This window comes from Engystomops pustulosus, chromosome 7, assembly GCF_040894005.1.
Source record: "Engystomops pustulosus chromosome 7, aEngPut4.maternal, whole genome shotgun sequence".
Lineage (NCBI taxonomy): Eukaryota > Metazoa > Chordata > Amphibia > Anura > Leptodactylidae > Engystomops > Engystomops pustulosus.
Genome location: NC_092417.1, coordinates 42,129,362 through 42,147,696, shown reverse-complemented (window position 1 = coordinate 42,147,696; position 18,335 = coordinate 42,129,362). Strand labels below are relative to the sequence as shown.

General features: G+C 42.0%; 1 protein-coding gene across 6 annotated transcripts in view; it reads right to left on the bottom strand.

Annotated features, from left to right (window-relative positions):
- PCNX1 (pecanex 1) overlaps positions 1–18,335 on the bottom strand; it is a 60,650-nt gene that overhangs the window by 19,028 nt on the left and 23,287 nt on the right. For 2 of the 6 annotated variants that reach the window (XM_072115596.1, XM_072115599.1), the window contains 9 exons: positions 17,090–17,219; positions 13,144–13,385; positions 7,297–7,390; positions 4,930–4,987; positions 4,243–4,460; positions 2,590–2,743; positions 1,662–1,694; positions 1,346–1,517; positions 100–210 (listed from right to left, as the gene is read on the bottom strand). In XM_072115596.1, the coding sequence (XP_071971697.1) occupies positions 100–210; positions 1,346–1,517; positions 1,662–1,694; positions 2,590–2,743; positions 4,243–4,460; positions 4,930–4,987; positions 7,297–7,390; positions 13,144–13,385; positions 17,090–17,219 (1,212 nt within the window). The remainder of the gene's footprint in view (positions 1–99; positions 211–1,345; positions 1,518–1,661; positions 1,695–2,589; positions 2,744–4,242; positions 4,461–4,929; positions 4,988–7,296; positions 7,391–13,143; positions 13,386–17,089; positions 17,220–18,335) is intronic. The other 4 variants (XM_072115597.1, XM_072115598.1, XM_072115600.1 and 1 more) reach the window with 4 other exon arrangements.

Below are 18,335 nucleotides of genomic sequence, written 5' to 3'. Positions count from 1 at the left end.
TTATTGTATAGATTCTATATGGAACTATACATGATGACAGCCTGGAATAGGTACACTATAGAGCATCACTTATCAATGGTGAAAGGAAACAACACTTACCATTTCCACCAAATACATGTATATCCACTTGTTCACATAGGTACATAACAAATGTGTTCACCTGAGGCAGAAGACCAATAAAAAACACAACTGGGAAACAAAGGGTGAACACTGTGGGGGCAAAAAAGAAGTTAAATTAACATGTGGAAAGAGCTAGATTTAACCAAATACACTCCTTGCACTATCAAGTAGAATCCATTGCACTTAGCTCACAAATTAATATATATCAGAATTCTTACTCTAAATACATCAGTAATCATGCAGGAATTATAATCAGAAAAGAACATCAAACAAATCTGACTGATGCAAAATATTTTCCGGAAATACATAAGCATTTCATCAGTATTTGGATGATTGCTTATTGGTGCAACCCCCATGAAAAAAAATCTCAAAAATAATTAAATTGTAGAGAGTAGTATCATAGCAGCTATTTAACCCCTTAAGGAGGCAGGGTTTTTTTTTGCTCATTTCTCGCTCTCCACCTTCGAAAATCCATAACTTTTTAATTTTATCATGTACAGAGCTGTGTGAGGGCTTTTTTTGTGCGTAACAAATTCTACTTTCCCATAATGTTATTTATTTTAACATGCCGTGTTCTGGTAAGCTGGAAAAAAATTCCAAATGAGGAAAAATTGGGCTCAGTTTTTACGACTTTGTGCGCTCCAAATAACACATATACTTTATTCTTTGGTTCGGTACGATCCCGGTGATACCAAATTTATCCAGGTTTTATTGTGTTTTAATACATTTTCAAAAATTAAACGAATGTGTAAAAAAAAGAAAAATTTTTTTTGACATCTGACGCTAATAACTTTTTCATACTTTGGGGTACAGAGCTGTGTGATGTGTCATTTTTTGCGAAATGAAACGACGTTTTTTTATATTGCTACCATTTTGAGGTCTGTGCGACATTTTGATCACTTTTACACCATTTTACATCACATAAAAAAAATAAAAAGTCGTATTTCGGACATTTGGGCGCCATTTCCCTTCTCAGAGGTCCCCGTAGGCAATAACCGTTTTTATATTTTGATAGATCTGGCATTTTGGGACGCGGCGATACCTAATGCGTTTGATTTTTACTGTTTATTATATTTTATATCAGTTCTAGGGTAAGGGGGGTGATTTGAATTTTTTATATTTTATTAATTTTTCTAAACTGCCGTAAATTGCCGTTTTTCAGGGTGACAGGTCCTTTAAGTTATATACATGAGCTGACAAGACATTGAGAAGACGACACACTTACCAATGACTAAGTCCCTTGCTGAGATGAGGAGCACAGGATTGGTGAAGGCCATTCCATATAATTTGTATTTGGTGGTAGACAGGTTTTTGCTTCCATAGTCCAGTAACCAAATAAGGCCACAACAGGCACAGAAGTAAACAGGCCTACTATAGGCTATGATACGGTTATGGCCCTGAAATAAAAGGTTTATATATTACAGACAAAAACAAAACTTCTTTTATTTTGGTCATGCTTTTGCCAATTTGACCCAAGTTGTGTATAAGTTTCATAATAACACTGTTCATCAAAATTCCCATTCGCGCAACCAAATACTTACATGTCTAGGGGAGGAAGAATCAGGTTGAACACTCTGCAAGAAAACAGAAAAAGACGATATTTTTTGAGTTGGAGTAAAGACTAAGGCCACCATTTTAACCCATGTCAGTGAGGTAAATGAATGATATTAAAGTTTATAAGCCAAAATATGTCTTCCTTAATATTTTTTTACAGATTTTTTTCACCCAGATCTGCTTTCAGATACTGGATATGTGTTCTGTGTATTTTTAATATATCACGTTAGTTGTGGTTCAGAAGGAAAGTGACAACTAGCCCCCCCACCACTCACCTGCTGTTTGAAGCAGCTACAGTAAGCGCCATTACCTCTTATTTGGTCACATCCATCATTCACATGACCTGTTTGCAGCTCACTGCTTTTCACGCTAATGGGCTTGAGCTGCAACATCATGCACAGCCCCAAACAAGTTTTCTGGTAGAAAAGATATGCATGTCCAGCATAGCACGAGGGTGCATTCAGATGCGGTATGCCCATTGTGCGGGCATACCGCCATGTGCTGCAGAGGAGGAGGTGACCCCTCCCATAAGAAACAGCAGAAATTTACGCCTGGTTTAGGCATCAGGATCTTCTAGTAGAGCCGGGACACCAGGGTGGAATATTAGGAATGGCGTTTAAGTGGGGCATACTACATTGGGGGGAAATTTATAAAGGGCATAATAGCACCCATGCAATGCTGTGGTCTCTTTAAAAAGATCATTTATGTTTGAAGTTAAAATCATGTGGTGGAAAGTTGATCATAGACAAAATAAAATATATGCCAGCAGTCACGATAGATATATAATGGAACAATTTACAAATACATGTTAAAAATATGCTGAGCAGCAAACAAAGCATGACCTTCTACCTGAAACTAGATGTTCTGAATACCTAAACAACTGAAAATGAAACCAAAAAATGGTAATAAGCTCACCTTGAGGAGGGAGTACTGACAGCTGGCAATAACAAGACAAAACTGGAAGACCCAGATATCTTTGAAGAAGCCTTCTGTGAGAAGAACGGAGCCCAAAAAGGCAACGAGAATTGCAAGGATGATAGACAGGACATTTTCAAGGATCTCTCTGTTCCTGAAAGGTTTTAGGAACATTGGAGTCAGTAGTAATAGAAGATGTGGCAAAATGTTGAAAATTTAATATATCAACCAAAATCATTTCAAAGAGTCATCCGTGCAGGACAATATGGATACATATACCCTCGCTTAGTATGGTCAGTGGTTTACAGCCGAGAGCCACGGCAAAGGGCATATCTTGTTCTGGAGAATCCAGCATTAATTTGTGCTCTAATATCTAATACAGACACGTAGACAGATTTCCCATGATTTTCCACCTGTGGGAACCTTTTCTAGACTTTATTCTAGACTTTCACTTCTCCAATCTAACCAGAGCAGATTACCGTATATACTCGAGTATAAGCCGACCCGAGTATAAGCCGAGACCCCTAATTTCAACACAAAAACTGGGAAAACCTATTGACTCGAGTATAAGCCGAGGGTGGGAAATGCATTGGTTACAGCCTCCCAGTATATAGTCTGCCAGCCCCTGTAGCATACAGCCTGCCCAGCCCCTGTAGTAGGAAAAAAAATAACACTGTACTCATCTTTCCGACGTCCCCCATAGGTCCTCTTCTGTCTCAGACTGTCCCAGACAGAAGAGGACCTACAGGTGATGTCAGAAAGGTGAGTTTTGTCTTTATGTTTTTAGTTGACTCGAGTATAAGCCGAGTTAGGGTTTTTGAGCACAAATTTTGTGCTGAAAAACTAGGCTTATACTCGAGTATATAAGGTACTTGTATCCTAGTCTAAAGTAGGTACTTATAAAGTATTCATTAAACAAGGATTTCAGAAACTTTTGCAGTGGAAAAGCGACCGAGTGATTTGTTACCATGCAGCATAAAAGTTCCTTTAAAAGAAACCTACCATCAAAATCCATCATGATAAACCAGCGTCAGGATCCAGGCACCGTGACGGTGATAATTTTCATATATTTGTTATTTATATGAAACCAAACTTCAAAATTCAACTTTTAAAATGATGCCAACCAGCTAGGTGGTTTCTGGGAGGTGTTACCAGAGCCCCTTCATGCTGCAGCTTCACAGTCACACACTGTACAAGGTAGAACTCCACCCCCATCCCATTGTGTGCTTAAACTCCCTGCTTCATTGAGATTACAGCAGGAAGACTGAGAGGGCAATTGCCGTGGGAGCAGAGGGGAATGTTAAACGCGAGCACAGAGGGCCTTTGGTCACACCCACTTCTATAGCACTTCTAGCCTATTAGCATATTGCACCCCAATAGACTAGCAGCCCCCACATGTAGGGTATGACATTCTTTCTAGAATTCCCTCTTATGGAGGGTAAATTAAGACTACCCCATCATTAGATCTATGGTATCTACAACAATGATTTCAGGTCCAATTAAAGATAAGAATCTCATCATACAAAATCCCCTCCAATATGCTTGTAGTTCTGCGAGTTACAGAACCAGATACGTGTCAGTAAAACGCATAGTTGGGAAAGCGAGATGGCAAGTCAAGATACGCTAGTCACATGTACCAATTGTTGTCTTTACCTGTCAAACAAGGCCAAGAGTGTCAACCTGTCAAAGTTGATGCCAACCCAGAGCTTGGGCAGAATCCAGAAGCGGTAGTAGTGTTTCACTTTGTGGGATGCCTGCTCCTGTGGCTGCATCTGGTCCTGCAGGTCGGGACTTAGGTCAATATCGGGCTGCTCCAGCAGATCTGTGTCTATGGTGAGCAGCCTGTTTAATCGAATCTGAGGGAGAGAGAGCTACCAGAGAGTTAGAGGGAGACACCTTAACATAGTCCAAAAGAAGATATAACAACAAATACCTAGACTAGCATCAACATTTAGCTGGATCTACGCCAAAGGAGATTTCCCAGGAGTTTCTATATTGCTGCACAACACAAAGCTTAGTCAGGGCAACATATTTTCCATTTACCAGAGCACAATGTTAAATACTAGTAAATTGCGTGTAAATAATTTATGTACTTTTTGTTAGTTCCAATTTGCGCACAATGTTTGCCATCATAACTCCTGTGTTTGGCTCCAGTCTGAACCATTAAAAAAAGGAAGCCAAGAAAGTATAAAACACACAGGGCAAAGAACAAGGTTATTCTAAAGTAACTCTGAGCAGATATCCTCTAACGTGCAGCACAGGCAGCAGGAGCATACGGCGTCACGAGGGCGACAACAATTCACGGCTAGGATAAAGAAAAGGGAACATAAATAATCTTACTAGATCATGTGGGTAGAATCGAACTGAGGTAGAACTTGATACATGGGAATCCGTGTCACTGCAAAAGAAGTGGACAGTCAGTTGAACAATAACCTGCTATAGGAAAACGTATTTCATGATTACAGTACGAGTTCTGCTAAATGATTACAGGCGGTCCCCTACTTAAGAACACCTGACTTACATACGACCCCTAGTTACAAACGGACCTCTGGATTTTAATAATTTACTGTACTTTAGTCCTAGGCTACAATAATCAGCTGTAACAGTTATCATAGGTGTCTGTAATGAAGATTTATTGCTAATCCTGGTTCTTATGACAACCCAACATTTTTAAAATCCAATTGTCACAGAGACCAAAAAATTTTTGACTAGGGTTACAATAATAAAGTATACGGTTCCGACTTACATACAAACTCAACTTAAGAACAAACCTACAGACCCTATCTTGTATGTAACCCGGGGACTGCCTGTATAATGATCGTCTTGGGTTATTCCTTTACTGTAAGGTGATGACCTTTCGCTAGGTTGTGCCATTGATTTAGGATTAATAGAAGGACGCCAACTTGGGGCTCATTCAGAAGTCCGGAATTCTGGCTGTGATCAAGCCGCAACAATTGCAGCCAGATCATGCCCACAAGAGAAGTCTATGGCTCCAAGTCAGAAGGCGGTGAGCACACGGTGTGTTACAGCATCATTACCGTGTTAGGTGTTCCTTTGCCTCTGGAGGGAGAAGGGTCGAAGAGTGCTCACCCCTCCCTTGTGCATTAATGTTTTTCTTAATGCACAAATGAACAGTGCAGTTCATTAAATATAATACAGCAGTTTCCAAGTGCCTTTTTTATACTTTCTCCTGTAGCGAGCAGGGAATCCAGAAGTCCTGTACTCAGCCCTCCTTGGACCCAGTACATGACCTCTATTTTCATAGGATTTCACTTCCTGTGTTGTCCCCATGTCTGAGGTGGTCACGTTTTGGATGAAATGGTAACCGGTGACCACCTCACCCCCACAAGCTTCCTGTTAAGTGCAGGCCCCAAAACTGCAAGTACCAGAGTCCGGATCCATAGTGGGTTACGCATGTTAGTTTTTTGCGTTTTTCTTACCCCAACTACTTGGGGGCTTTCCATATGGAAAGCACCTTTAAGTCATTAGACACTATCAGGTTCCTGCATCTCTCAGGTGTTGGTGGATACAGAACAGAAAACAGATTTACACCAACTGCTTAAATAAGAAAGGCAGAGGAAAAAAAAGAGGACACAGGAAGAGATTTCTTTAATAATGTTTAGAACCTGCACTATTGATTGTGAAGTTAAAGCGTAACTAAACCAATAACAAAATTTTATCAACTTTATTTAAACACTTAAAGACGCATTCTTTAAAATTCTATATCCACAGGAAACACAAATATTCGTGACTGTGAAGAGATATGAAGGACATGAAGGACTTTGCCCATACGGAGATAAAGCTTATAAGCTGGGAGAAGCTGGAGATGTTGATATTGTGGAGTGCAAGCACTCTGCCCTTGACTTAGTGATTTTTTTCTATCATGCAGCTTGGATGAACGAGGAGTATACAGACACATTTATTGTATCTTTTAATCATACGTCTACATCAGGAACCTTCAGGTTCTACCATACTATGACCGTCCGTGACTTAGTACATGAGAAGTAATACAGTTACAGCCTACACACAATCCTACAGGCAAAAACAGTTTTACAAAAGTTTAAAAGGGATTTTTTTTTTGCTCATTAAACCATTAACCTCATTAAATCTATAGGTCCCAAATGTCTTGGATTTGGCAGGACAGTCACGTTTTTTGGGTGCTGTCCTGCCGTCTCAAGCGGTCAGGAAGCTGGTCTTCCCCCCCGACACACAAAAGGTGCAGAGCTGAGACCAGAAGGTGGGATCAGCTCCTGCTTCCTCTACTCTGTTTAAAGGGCATCTACCACCAGGATGAATGACTGTATGCAAATGAGTCTGAGGGGCTCCAGGCTGCATAGGTGTTGATGGAGCCTGAAACTCCCGAGGCTCATTTGCATACCGAGAGGAGGCAGCAGTAGGTGGTCCCGCCTCTGCACCTCTAGTGTGTTGGAGCGTTTTGTCCCCCTGATCATCTAGAATTCTAAGGAGACTGCCATCACTGGGTCTGGCTTTCCAGAACTCTAATCAAAGCGTTATACCAGCACTATCAGTGAAGAAACCACCTGACGCATTGCACCTTTATACAGCTTCCATCCTTGCAGTATTACACTAGGGGTGTGCCACAGTTTATTGTGTGCCCAATTTTAACTCTACCCGGAGACACCAATTTCCCAGTGGATTCCTAGCTTCTTTACCAGGTTTTACACACATACAAATATTGACACCTACCAGAGGTTATTGGATGTTCTTCTTGCAGCTGGTTCAAAGTTCACTAGTGACATGTCGCAGCCACCAGTTTCATAGAGGGATGGGGTGAATTTACCTGGAAGTGATGGGAGAAAATGAAAGCACACGGCACTGGTTAAACAATTTCACACCAGTGAGCAGTAACAAGAGCATTTATGTTGCTAATGAAAATATTTATTAAAGGGGTTTGCAAAATGGGCATAGAATAGGTTATCGCTCCCTTTCAGTCCTCCGCTGGGCACCACTTCCTAGTCTTTTCACCACAGAGTAGATGTCACTCCGCCAATCATTTCTGCGATCAGTGATCGAGAGAGCGGTCATCAGTAGGTGATCCACGCTACATCCCAACTAAAACACCCAAGGAAGGGTTAGGAGAGTATTGCCTCTTTTTAATCTTATTCATGGGGTTAAAGGACACAAATGTGATCTGGTTGTTACACAGACCATGCAGCAGCCATATTCCACGGACTGAGCAGTGTTTTGGCAACAGCAGTCCAAGCATCATAGCGTTACATGATGCAAGGAGCCACCATAAAACCTTGAGACAACAGCTACATACTATAATGTCTTCAGTACAGTGCGGATGTTACTTTTGGAGGCAGGGACTCCTTGCATCTTGTAGAACTGCATTCTTCACCTAAATGGTTTTTGGTCTGTGAAATGCTTCCACCACATGGTCTGTATTTCATGGACTGTGCACATTTATATGCCATATCCCTAATTTAAATAAAACTGTAAATAAAAGGAACCCCTTTAATACACATTTCCCAACAAAAAGGTGCCCACAGACACAAATTATCCAAAAGATTAGATTTTACAGATTTCATAGCCTCCGTTTACAAAAGCCATGACTGTGTGACAGCATGCGCTTGATCCAAACATTAACTCTGATGGGGTTCCCATCAAATTTGATGGCAATAAAGCAGCATATAGCACCAATCTTGAGATCAAAAATCACAAACCATAATAAAAATGAGATTAAATAGATGAAAATGAAATAAGTTTCCATTGGTCACCGTTTGGATCTGTCACAGTGTCATGTCTCCATTATTTACAGAAGCGTATGATGCAAACGTCAGCATAAAATTCTCCATAGCTCAGAAAGGAATAGAACATATCTGAAATCAAGTCTCCGGTTACATTCCTGGGGACATTGTACAATCTCAAAAATGTCTTACAAAAGGTAATTTAATGAAAAATTGCTGTGTATGTGGGCGCCATTGCATCTTAATACACGAGTAAGGAATACTACCAGCACTTCTATGCATGAAATCACATTACAATGAGGAAGGAGCAGTCATTCTTAACCTTTCCAGAACTCGCATTCAACAAGCCGCACTTCAAGTACAATCCTACAGCAAAGGTCACACACAACGCAGAGAGCAAAAAAAGTTACACGAGGAAAAGGAAAAGCTGCTCGGAGCAGAACAGGACAAATGACACGACTGTGCCTCACAAAGGAATAAAGGGACTTTAACACAGCGGAAGCAGATATTCTGGGGACAGATTAGAGAACTTCGGAACAGTATGACAAATTAGGAAGTTAGTTTCAGCAAATTTGTAGTTAGCATTTCATCACTATTTTAGAAAAATGAAGGGTTAAATGGGTGTTTATTTGATGTGTATCCATATTTTATAATGAAGTAATACAAGGTTCTCATAGGTGTTCTGTGAATTCCCTACTATGTTCAAGGTCTCAAACAAATGAACTTGAACATTCTAGTTCACAGACTGGGGACACATCATATGTCTACTTTATAATCGCACATCCTTGATTTCTATTCACATGAATATATTACATGCCTTCTATTCAAATGAAAGAACAGCTACAGTATTTGACTGAATACAGTCTCACTTCAAAGTACAGTGTTCAGAAAGCGTATATTCCAAGATCAAAAGTGTATGTGACAAATGCCCATCTGAACGTGTACTTAAAGGACATCTACCACCAATCGACTGGTGGTAGAGTGTCCTAATTAGTCTGCTCGTTCAGTCTAGGGCAGTGATGGTAAACCTTTTAGACACCGAGTGCCCAAACTACAACCAAAACCCGCGTATTTTTTGCAAAGTGCCAATGCTACAATTTAAGCAGTAACTTATTACTCCCTGCTTTGTCACAGGTTTAAATTGTATAAGCACCTGAAGACACCAATACGATAGAAAGAAGGAGAAGAAGTTTGGATTATCATTGTAGCTTCCTTCTAGGTTCCTGGGCTGCAAGAGGCCCCGAGTCCTGTTTGGCAAGCTCTACTCTGGGGCGATGGCAAGGGTGCCCATATAGAGGGCTCTGAGTGCCACCTCTGGCACCTGTGCCATAGGTTCGCCACCACTGGTCTAGGGGATGGGGGGGGGCAGTTTTTAGTAGTTTTCTGGCATCTTTATTAAATAAATATTAATTTTATAAAACAGCCGGAGGCAGTGAAGCTGACTGTGCTCAAGCGCCTCTCGGCTTCCCCGTTTTTTATTTTATGCACGCCCCTTGCTGCAAGCCGCCTCCTGCTCCTGGCCAGGGAAATACAATAGATACAGCCAGTGACGTCAGAGCCAGGGCTTGGAGAGAGCTGGGCGTGTTCGCTCTTCATTCCCAAACTGGCAGCAGGAGGAGGTTTGAAGTGGGTTGCGTGCATAAATCAAAAGCAAGGGGAGCCGAGAGGTGTTCAGGCACCGTCAGCCCGAGTGCCTCCGGATGTTTTACAAAGTTCATAATAAAGATGCCAGAAAACATGTTAAAACTGGTCCCTCCATCCCCTAGACCAGTGATGGCGAACCTATGGCCTGGGTGCCACAGGTGGCACTCAGAGCCCTTTCTGTGGGCACCCAGGCCATCACCCCAGAATGAAGTTTACCAGACAGGACTCAAAGAATCTACCTGCAGAATCTTCCTACAATGATAGACGAATTTGCCCTCCTCCTTTCAACTGTGTTGGTGTCCTTGGGAGGCTGAACGATTGAAAGTTGTCAAAGAACAAGGAGAAATAAATTACTGCTTAAATTGCTGCGCTGGCACTTCAATAAATACATGGCTTTTGGTTGAAGTTCGGGCACTGAGGCTCTAGAAGGTTCGCCATCACTGCCCTAGACTGTATGAGCAGCTTAATTAGGACGTGTTCAAAAGCATTTTTGGTATTAAAAGTCTAAGACGCCGTTCAAACCTGCATTTGGACTTGTATCAATTAAAAGAGAATAACGAAAGTCCAATGCATGCGTTAAAACGTCTATGGATTTCAGAGAACCTTTAATGGTGTCCATTTGCACCACTTTTGTGCACTTTTTGGTGTTAGTGTTTCGATTGTTTGAGGGGAAAATCCTAAGGAAGCTACAGTGCTATTTCTTTTTCAACTCAAATAATACAAAGTGATGGAAGTTTGTAAGGTAGGTCCGAACACGGATGTGAACTGGACCTATAATATTTATAGTGTGTCCTCTAGAAAAGGGGAACCGGTCATTGAACCTAATTCACACTAAACTTCTCTTTAAAAACTGCTATTATACAGAAGTACAACCATCCCTAAACTGTTCTTCTCCATGCCTAAAAAAGTTCCCCAGTTGGTTTGTGATGTTGATTCACCATCTATGCAAATGACCTCATGCGAGTCAGATCTGCTTTCCTCTGAGCCGTGTCCAGTACATTCATGTCGTTCCTGCTCAGCCGCATCTCCAGCTCATCCACATTGTTAAAATGAGAACTCCTGAGGGAGAGGCGAGCTGATTTCTCTTCAGCCAATCACATACAGCCAGTAGGAGAGACTTTTCATAGGTTTCAGAGGAAAACTGTTCTCAGCTTTAATTTATAAAATTGCTGTGAGCAGCTAAGCTCCGATTGGTTTCCATAAACAATTAGATCAGTTTCGCTCTCAGACACTTCTGATAAATGTCCCCACTGTCGGTCACCTAAGTCACCACTTTCTCAGGAACTCTTTTTAGTGAGGGACAGAGTCAGGGTGTGAGCAAAGTAGAAGAGCAAAGCTCACTTTGACGAAAAAGCAGGCCCCTTGTCAATGAGGTGGCACGGCTGAGCTGAAAGAACACCAATATGCATAGTTAATGAGTCAACTTTATAAATGGCCTGTAAAACTTTACAAGCATGGGGAAGATCAATATAGGGATAGTTGCACTGCAGTATAATAGCAGTATTTTTAGATATGTTCAGTTAATGTGATTTAGCTTAACCCATACCCAAAGATAAAAAGACCAGAAAGAAAAAAGGGATGAATTTTTAGAATATAGTATAACACAAACTGCAAGATCAGACTCCTTTTAGACTTATTTCAATCAGATGAATCCATTCATAGACATTGTTCATATATTATATAACAGGTACACATTGCATATATGTTTATATGGCACCAACATAGTTAAGACAAGATATGATCAATTTACAAAAGACAAAAAGACAACTAAAAACTGTTTCTTCTTAAATCTAGTATAAACAATTTACTGGAAGGAGAAATTACTGCATTAAACGAGATTAGAAAGCAACAAAATGGTAGATCTATACACAATATAAACAGTTCTAAAATATGATGAGGAACCTGAAAGCCTGGAAAAAAAATTGCTGTAAATGCTGTAGGACAGAAAATATGTCAGTAATTCGTTTAGTCAAGGACTAGAGTTACGGTTTTGCCCCATTGTGGCGAGGCAAGATAAAAATGTGAAAAAGTTCACAGCAATACACTCTACACCAGTATTCAATAACCAAGTTTATATGTGAAACTAAAGAGGGTTCATGTATAAAGTGAAAAAAAGAGATCAAAGCTTATAAAAATGTTGCAAATATGCATCAACCGAATCCAAAAACACCCATTTCAATGAGAAAAATATTAGGACCCCCCCCTATTACTCAATAAAAAAAGAGCAGCTTTCAAACAACGGCTCCTGCAGATTTAAAGAACATCTACCACCAGTATGAAGGATAGTAAACCAAGCACACTTACATAGTGCTATGTGCCCCCTCATGCAGGATCCACTCTTTAGCTTCTTATGCTCTTGTAAGAAAAAAGGCATTCAAAAATTATGCAAATGAGCCTGAGGGGCTTCAGGCTCCATTAACATCTATGGAGCCCTGAGCCCTCCAGGCTCATTTACATAATATTAAAAAGCCTTTAAAAAAAAAAAAAAAAAACAGGGAATAAGAAGCTAATGGAGAGCAGATCCTGCCAGAGGGGGCACGCACCATTATGCAAGTGTACTTGGTTTACAAGCTTTCAGCCTGGTGGTAGATCTCCTGTAACACCACTGCCCACAAGCAACTTTGGTTCAATAAATTCACTCCATGTGCTGGACCAGACCTTAAACCACTAAACCGAACAAATAGGCCAAGTTAAGTTCAGCGATTCTTGGTCCGGCCTGGTAAACCCCGCAAGCCCATGGAACTAGTTTGTCAGATAAAACTTGCTTGTGGGGAATGGGGCTTTAGTCTATGCATCATATGAACAACCATTAGAATGACTGAACATGTCACTACTGGGGAGATGTAGTATTTACTGCAGAAGAAATTAACTAAGTGCTGTTTCTAAAACCGCCACAATCAGCTCAGAAAACTAGAGTTCTCATATTAAAGGGGGTTAATTGATGACAAAAACCCCTTTAAGAGTTTTCACGTATATGGCATGTATGCACCATTTAACAACCCATTTTATACATGAGCCCTAAAGTGTATGTTAGCAGAGGTAGACTTAAGTTTTGGGAGCTGTCAGGAAAAATAATAATTAGTACACCAAATTTAAAAAAAAATTTGTTAAACGGCATGAATCAGAATATCTCCACACCGCCACATTCACACAGGGTTCTGGAATGGAAAAAAAAGAATAAAGTGAACTGCATCATTACCCAAAATGTGCTGCATTAAAACTTCCATGTCCCCAAGGTTACATAAGGCCTGCATACCAAGTTCATCGTGCAAACTGCTATTGCCTACGGCAGATGCATTGTCATGTGATGCCTCTAAGTGGACACTCCCATTTCTCACCAGCAAGGAGGCGCTAGCGCTGAGCACTGCAGCCTGGGAGTGGGGGCGGGACTGCACTTTGACCTGGGTTGATGGCTGCTGGCCTTGATGACCATCTTGAAGGCTACAAGAAAACAGTTATTGGGTAGACATTAAAGGGGGCAGTGAAACAAGACCCAAGTGAGACGATTAGGATCAGAATATGCTGAAGTATCTAGAGAAAAAATAATATGCGGGGGGGGGGGGGGGGTGCAGGGTTTGGTCTTCTATTATACAATTCTATTATGCCATTGAGCCTCCCTTCCTATATTCGGCCAATTGAGTTTTGTGCCATTTGCGTATAAGGGACTTTTGCCCTCTCCATACTAGGCTTCAACACAAGGATTGTCCGATTGCAGACCTGATTTGAAGGAGGTTTGCCAGCTTCACTTAAAGGAACCCGTCATCGGAAATTGGTCTAATAAAACACTACCAGTATGTTGTCAATCAGTAGAACAGCTTCTAGATCATGTTTCTTTCATGGTCGAGCTTGGTGGTATTACCCAGAAAATGAACTTTGTAGTTAGATGTATAAAGTCAGGGAGGCAGAGAGAGTAACACTGAAGTCAAGCTCTCCCTGCCTCTGGCACATGATGTCAGTCACATGGGAGGAGGTGTTCAGACTTCAAGAGATCTGATCAATGTTGTCTCTGGATGAAAAACCATCAATTACAGTGAAGGGGAATTCTGAGGCAGAAAAAGCTTGACTTCAGTGTTAAACTCTCCACCTCCTTGACTTCATAAAACCAATTTACATCCAACTTCAAAGTTGATTTTCTGGATGATGCCACCACACAGGGTCATGAAGGAAACATCTAGAATCTGCTCAGCTGCTTGACAACATACTGTTAGTGGTTTATCCGGCCAATTTCTGATGACAGGTTCCCTTCAAAATAGTAAATTAAAGGGGATGTCCAAAATCTGAACTTGCAGTAATGACTTTTCCGGCCATCCATTTCAGTACAGACTTTTGCAGCTAGTGTTGTTAGGCTGGGATGTGCTGGCGACAAGTGGTCACAGATCACCTCATCCCCAGCACAGGCTCGCTTCAACAAGGGGTACAGAAATCACCACTGACTATAGAAATTGGCTGCAGCAATGGCTTCCCCCAAAAAATATACTGCAGCAGAACAGAGGCTAGAACAGTGGGGCCATAAAAAACATACTTACCTAGACATGGGTCTAATGAGACCTTTCTCTGGTGCTCCCACAGCACGTGTGTTGCGTTGAGTGAAGGCTGGGAAGAAGATCCCGGGTTTATAGTGCACGCAACAGACCTATGGCACATATGTCACCAGGGACTATTTTGCTGACTGAATTACTACTAACCAAAGTCAGGTTTGGCCGTCTACTTGGGCGGGAGGGCGGCGGCGGGGGGACTGGCCGGCCATGTGCTGGGTGGGAGGGAGGTGCCGGCCGGCCATGTGCTGGGTGGGAGGGAGGTGCCGGCCGGCCATGTGCTGGGTGGGAGGGAGGTGCCGGCCGGCCATGTGCTGGGTGGGAGGGAGGTGCCGGCCGGCCATGTGCTGGGTGGGAGGGAGGTGCCGGCCGGCCATGTGCTGGGTGGGAGGGAGGTGCCGGCCGGCCATGTGCTGGGTGGGAGGGAGGTGCCGGCCGGCCATGTGCTGGGTGGGAGGGAGGTGCCGGCCGGCCATGTGCTGGGTGGGAGGGAGGTGCCGGCCGGCCATGTGCTGGGTGGGAGGGAGGTGCCGGCCGGCCATGTGCTGGGTGGGAGGGAGGTGCCGGCCGGCCATGTGCTGGGTGGGAGTGCTGGCTATGTACTGTATGAACATACTGTATGGCTCTTGCATATATTATAAAATATGTGGCGCTTATGGCTCTCTCGGCCAAAAAGGTTCCTGACCCCTGACATAACCCATACACTGTTTCACTTTAAGGACAATTTAACAACAAAAAAAAAAAGTCAGTCAGTTCAGATCTAACCATCACCATGGATCATCATAAAGGGAGGTTACATTCTGAGCCAAAGTGCATGGCTCCATGTACACTAAATAAAGCTTAGGGCTAGGATTGTGAGGATACATTTCCATCAGCTTCTCAAATTCTCATTTCCAGCACATAATGCAGCACAGCAATGCCGAAAGGTGGTATTTTGGGGTCTGTGTAATCTATAGCATGACATGAATAATTTACTGATGGTAAACCTGTGAATAGTGCCAGGGTAATCACAAATAAGACGACCAGCACATACAATGAAGCAGGCGATGGACATGTAATAATATAGTCTTATTATCGGTGTACGGCCGATATGACCACAGCTATCCGCTAGGTGCTGCTTGTTATAGAGGTATAGAGATTCTGGAAAGCACAATAGAAAGGCACCAAGTAGAACCCACCACCTGGGTGCCATAATCAAGGACCCCTCCATGACCGAGTACTGAAAACATATGCTAGCGATATGCTGTCAGTTTCGCCACTGTGGAAAAGAGCATCTTAAAGGAAATTTACCATAAAAACAAAGCACAATAAACCAGGGGCACAGATCCAGACACTGTGATTGTGGTAATCTTCTTATATTTGTTATCCATGGTCTCCTTCCTTTTAAAATCAACTTTTATAATTATACTAATGAGCCAGATTAGCTCTGGGGGTGTTACAAGGGCCCCTGTGTGCTGCAGAAGGAGCAGATGTAAGTAATACTCCTGCACAGTGTAACAGCATAAGAAGCCACAGAACATAGGGGCTTTTGCACAGTGTAACAGTGTGGCTCATTAGCATAATTTTAACAGTTGCTTTTATAATGAAGGAGGCCATGGAGAACAAATAGAAGATTAACACACTCACGGTGCCTGATCTATAAGTAAGTGACTTGGTCGATTTTGATGGTAGATTTCCCTTAAAGGGAGTGTGTTATATGTTTTCTGCACAGTAACAGCACCAGGTAAGGGAAAGTAGGGGGGCTACAGTTAAAAGCACTAAAGGCTATCAATATATGTATATGCATATTAACTTACAAGGTTCCAGCACTGTGCACAGCAAGCATTAAGACTCTTCTGTTAAGCCCTGCCCCATCAGTGATTGAAGATTCTAGTACTGTACTACTACTTGATTGTTTAGCATTGGAAGCACCTTGTGCGATTAAAGTACTCTAAACATACCGTATGTTCCCAACAAATGCTGGAGACAACAATTAGAAGGCACTTGCTGACCTTGGAACCACCCACCGGACACTTGCAAAACACATCTGCTTAAGTGACCAAAGTTAATCATCTTTGTAATAAAAACTTTATAAAACAACAAAGATAAGTTTCTACAGGAGTCCTTTACCTGGTGCTGTTATTGGTTTAATAGGCAAAAAGGAACAGGTATCACCAGTAAATAAAAAAAGTCCTTTCATTGACTTATTCTGCATATTCTATGTCAAATTATATACAGATGCAGAATCAACCCTCTTTTTGCTATATAATTGGGCAGACATAACACTTAGAGGTCCGACATCCAATATGGGCCCAACTATTAGAACTATGAAACATTTGAATCTTGTCAGTAAGAGGACAACTAAAGGATGTCTATTTATTGGTGATTTGTATCTTAGGCAGGGAGTAGAATATAGGTTTCTGGCTACTTCTTGTCAATGCAGCAGATCCATGCATATCACATGCTCACAGTGCCATGCAGAGAAAGCCAACAGAGGAAAGGGAGGGGGTTCAAAGCAGGACTTATGTATTTCCGGGTATTAGGATGGTGGGTGCGGGTAGGTGAAGTAAGCTCGGGGGTAATGGTTAGAAGCCTGCAGCATGCCATATAATGGAACTTGGAATACCATACCTGAGGGGTGATCCAATGAGCGATGCGGGAGGAGTGGGATTACTCCCTGCATTGTGCCTGCGCCGTACGGCCTGGCGCCTAAATGTGCTGCGTTCGCGCCGAAATGTTACAGTCTCCTCACTGGTGTGTGCTGCAGCAGCAAGACAGAGACTTCAGGTGAAAAGAAAATTAAAACTATCTCTGATATAAGTAACCTAAATATTCACTTTATGCTTCTCCCAATGAACCCGATCACAGGGACTATGTTATACCATATCCTCTACACAAAAAGGTTTACATTACACAATAGTACACATCAAAAATTAAATAAAAATGGACAGGAGGCTGAAGCAACAAAACATGAATGCTACCTGCAGGAGGAAAGAAATCATCTCTGATCAAACATGTAGCAATATTATAAGAGATCTTATCACTGGCACAAGTGCGTGCTGAGCAAGCGGTAGGAAAATTTAGAAATTCCGGGACTCCCAAAAGAGGTCGATCATAGAAACCCGCATTGTGTGGCTGCAGGATTTCATGAATTGTATCTCAATTTACTGAACTCAACACATTCAGTGATTCTCGATTCAATCCAGGAAATCCCGAAAGCGTCCAAAGTGAGTTCCTCAGACCGAACCCCCTCAAGGAAACCGGGCCGAAGGTTTAAATTGATCTGCAATTGATCTGTACGTTTAATAAAAGTGTTCAGACTACCACAATAAACCCCAAGCTGGAACAATGCAGAGTCCAGTACTCTGTTACATGCAAGTTAAAATGTACTGTATAAGACAAGCACCATTCCAAAAAAAAAAAAAAAAAAAAAGCTGAATGCACCCAAGCTAAAAAGACTTCCAAATCGCCATCAAGAAATCTATGGAGGAGAAGGGAGCGGGGAAGAGGAGGGTTAGAGGGCCCGAAGATAAATATGGCACACTGTATTAAACCCTTGAGGCAGCTCACTTTAGTATGCTCCTCAATTCTGTGCCTAATAAGTCACACACACACACAAAAAAAAAAAGAAATAAGAACACAATGGATTAATTCCCCCATAGTCTGGGAGTCTCTTTTTACAAACTGTATGCGGCTTGCTTATGTCTTGCACTGAGGAGAGGCTTCTGTCGGCACACTCTGCCACAAAGCCCCGACTGGTGGAGGCTTCAGTGATAGGTGACTGTGTAACTTTCTCCCATCTCCCCTTCTGCATCTCTGGAGCTCAACCACAGTGATCTTGGTATTCAGGTTGAGGAACAGTTAAAGGCATCCCAAA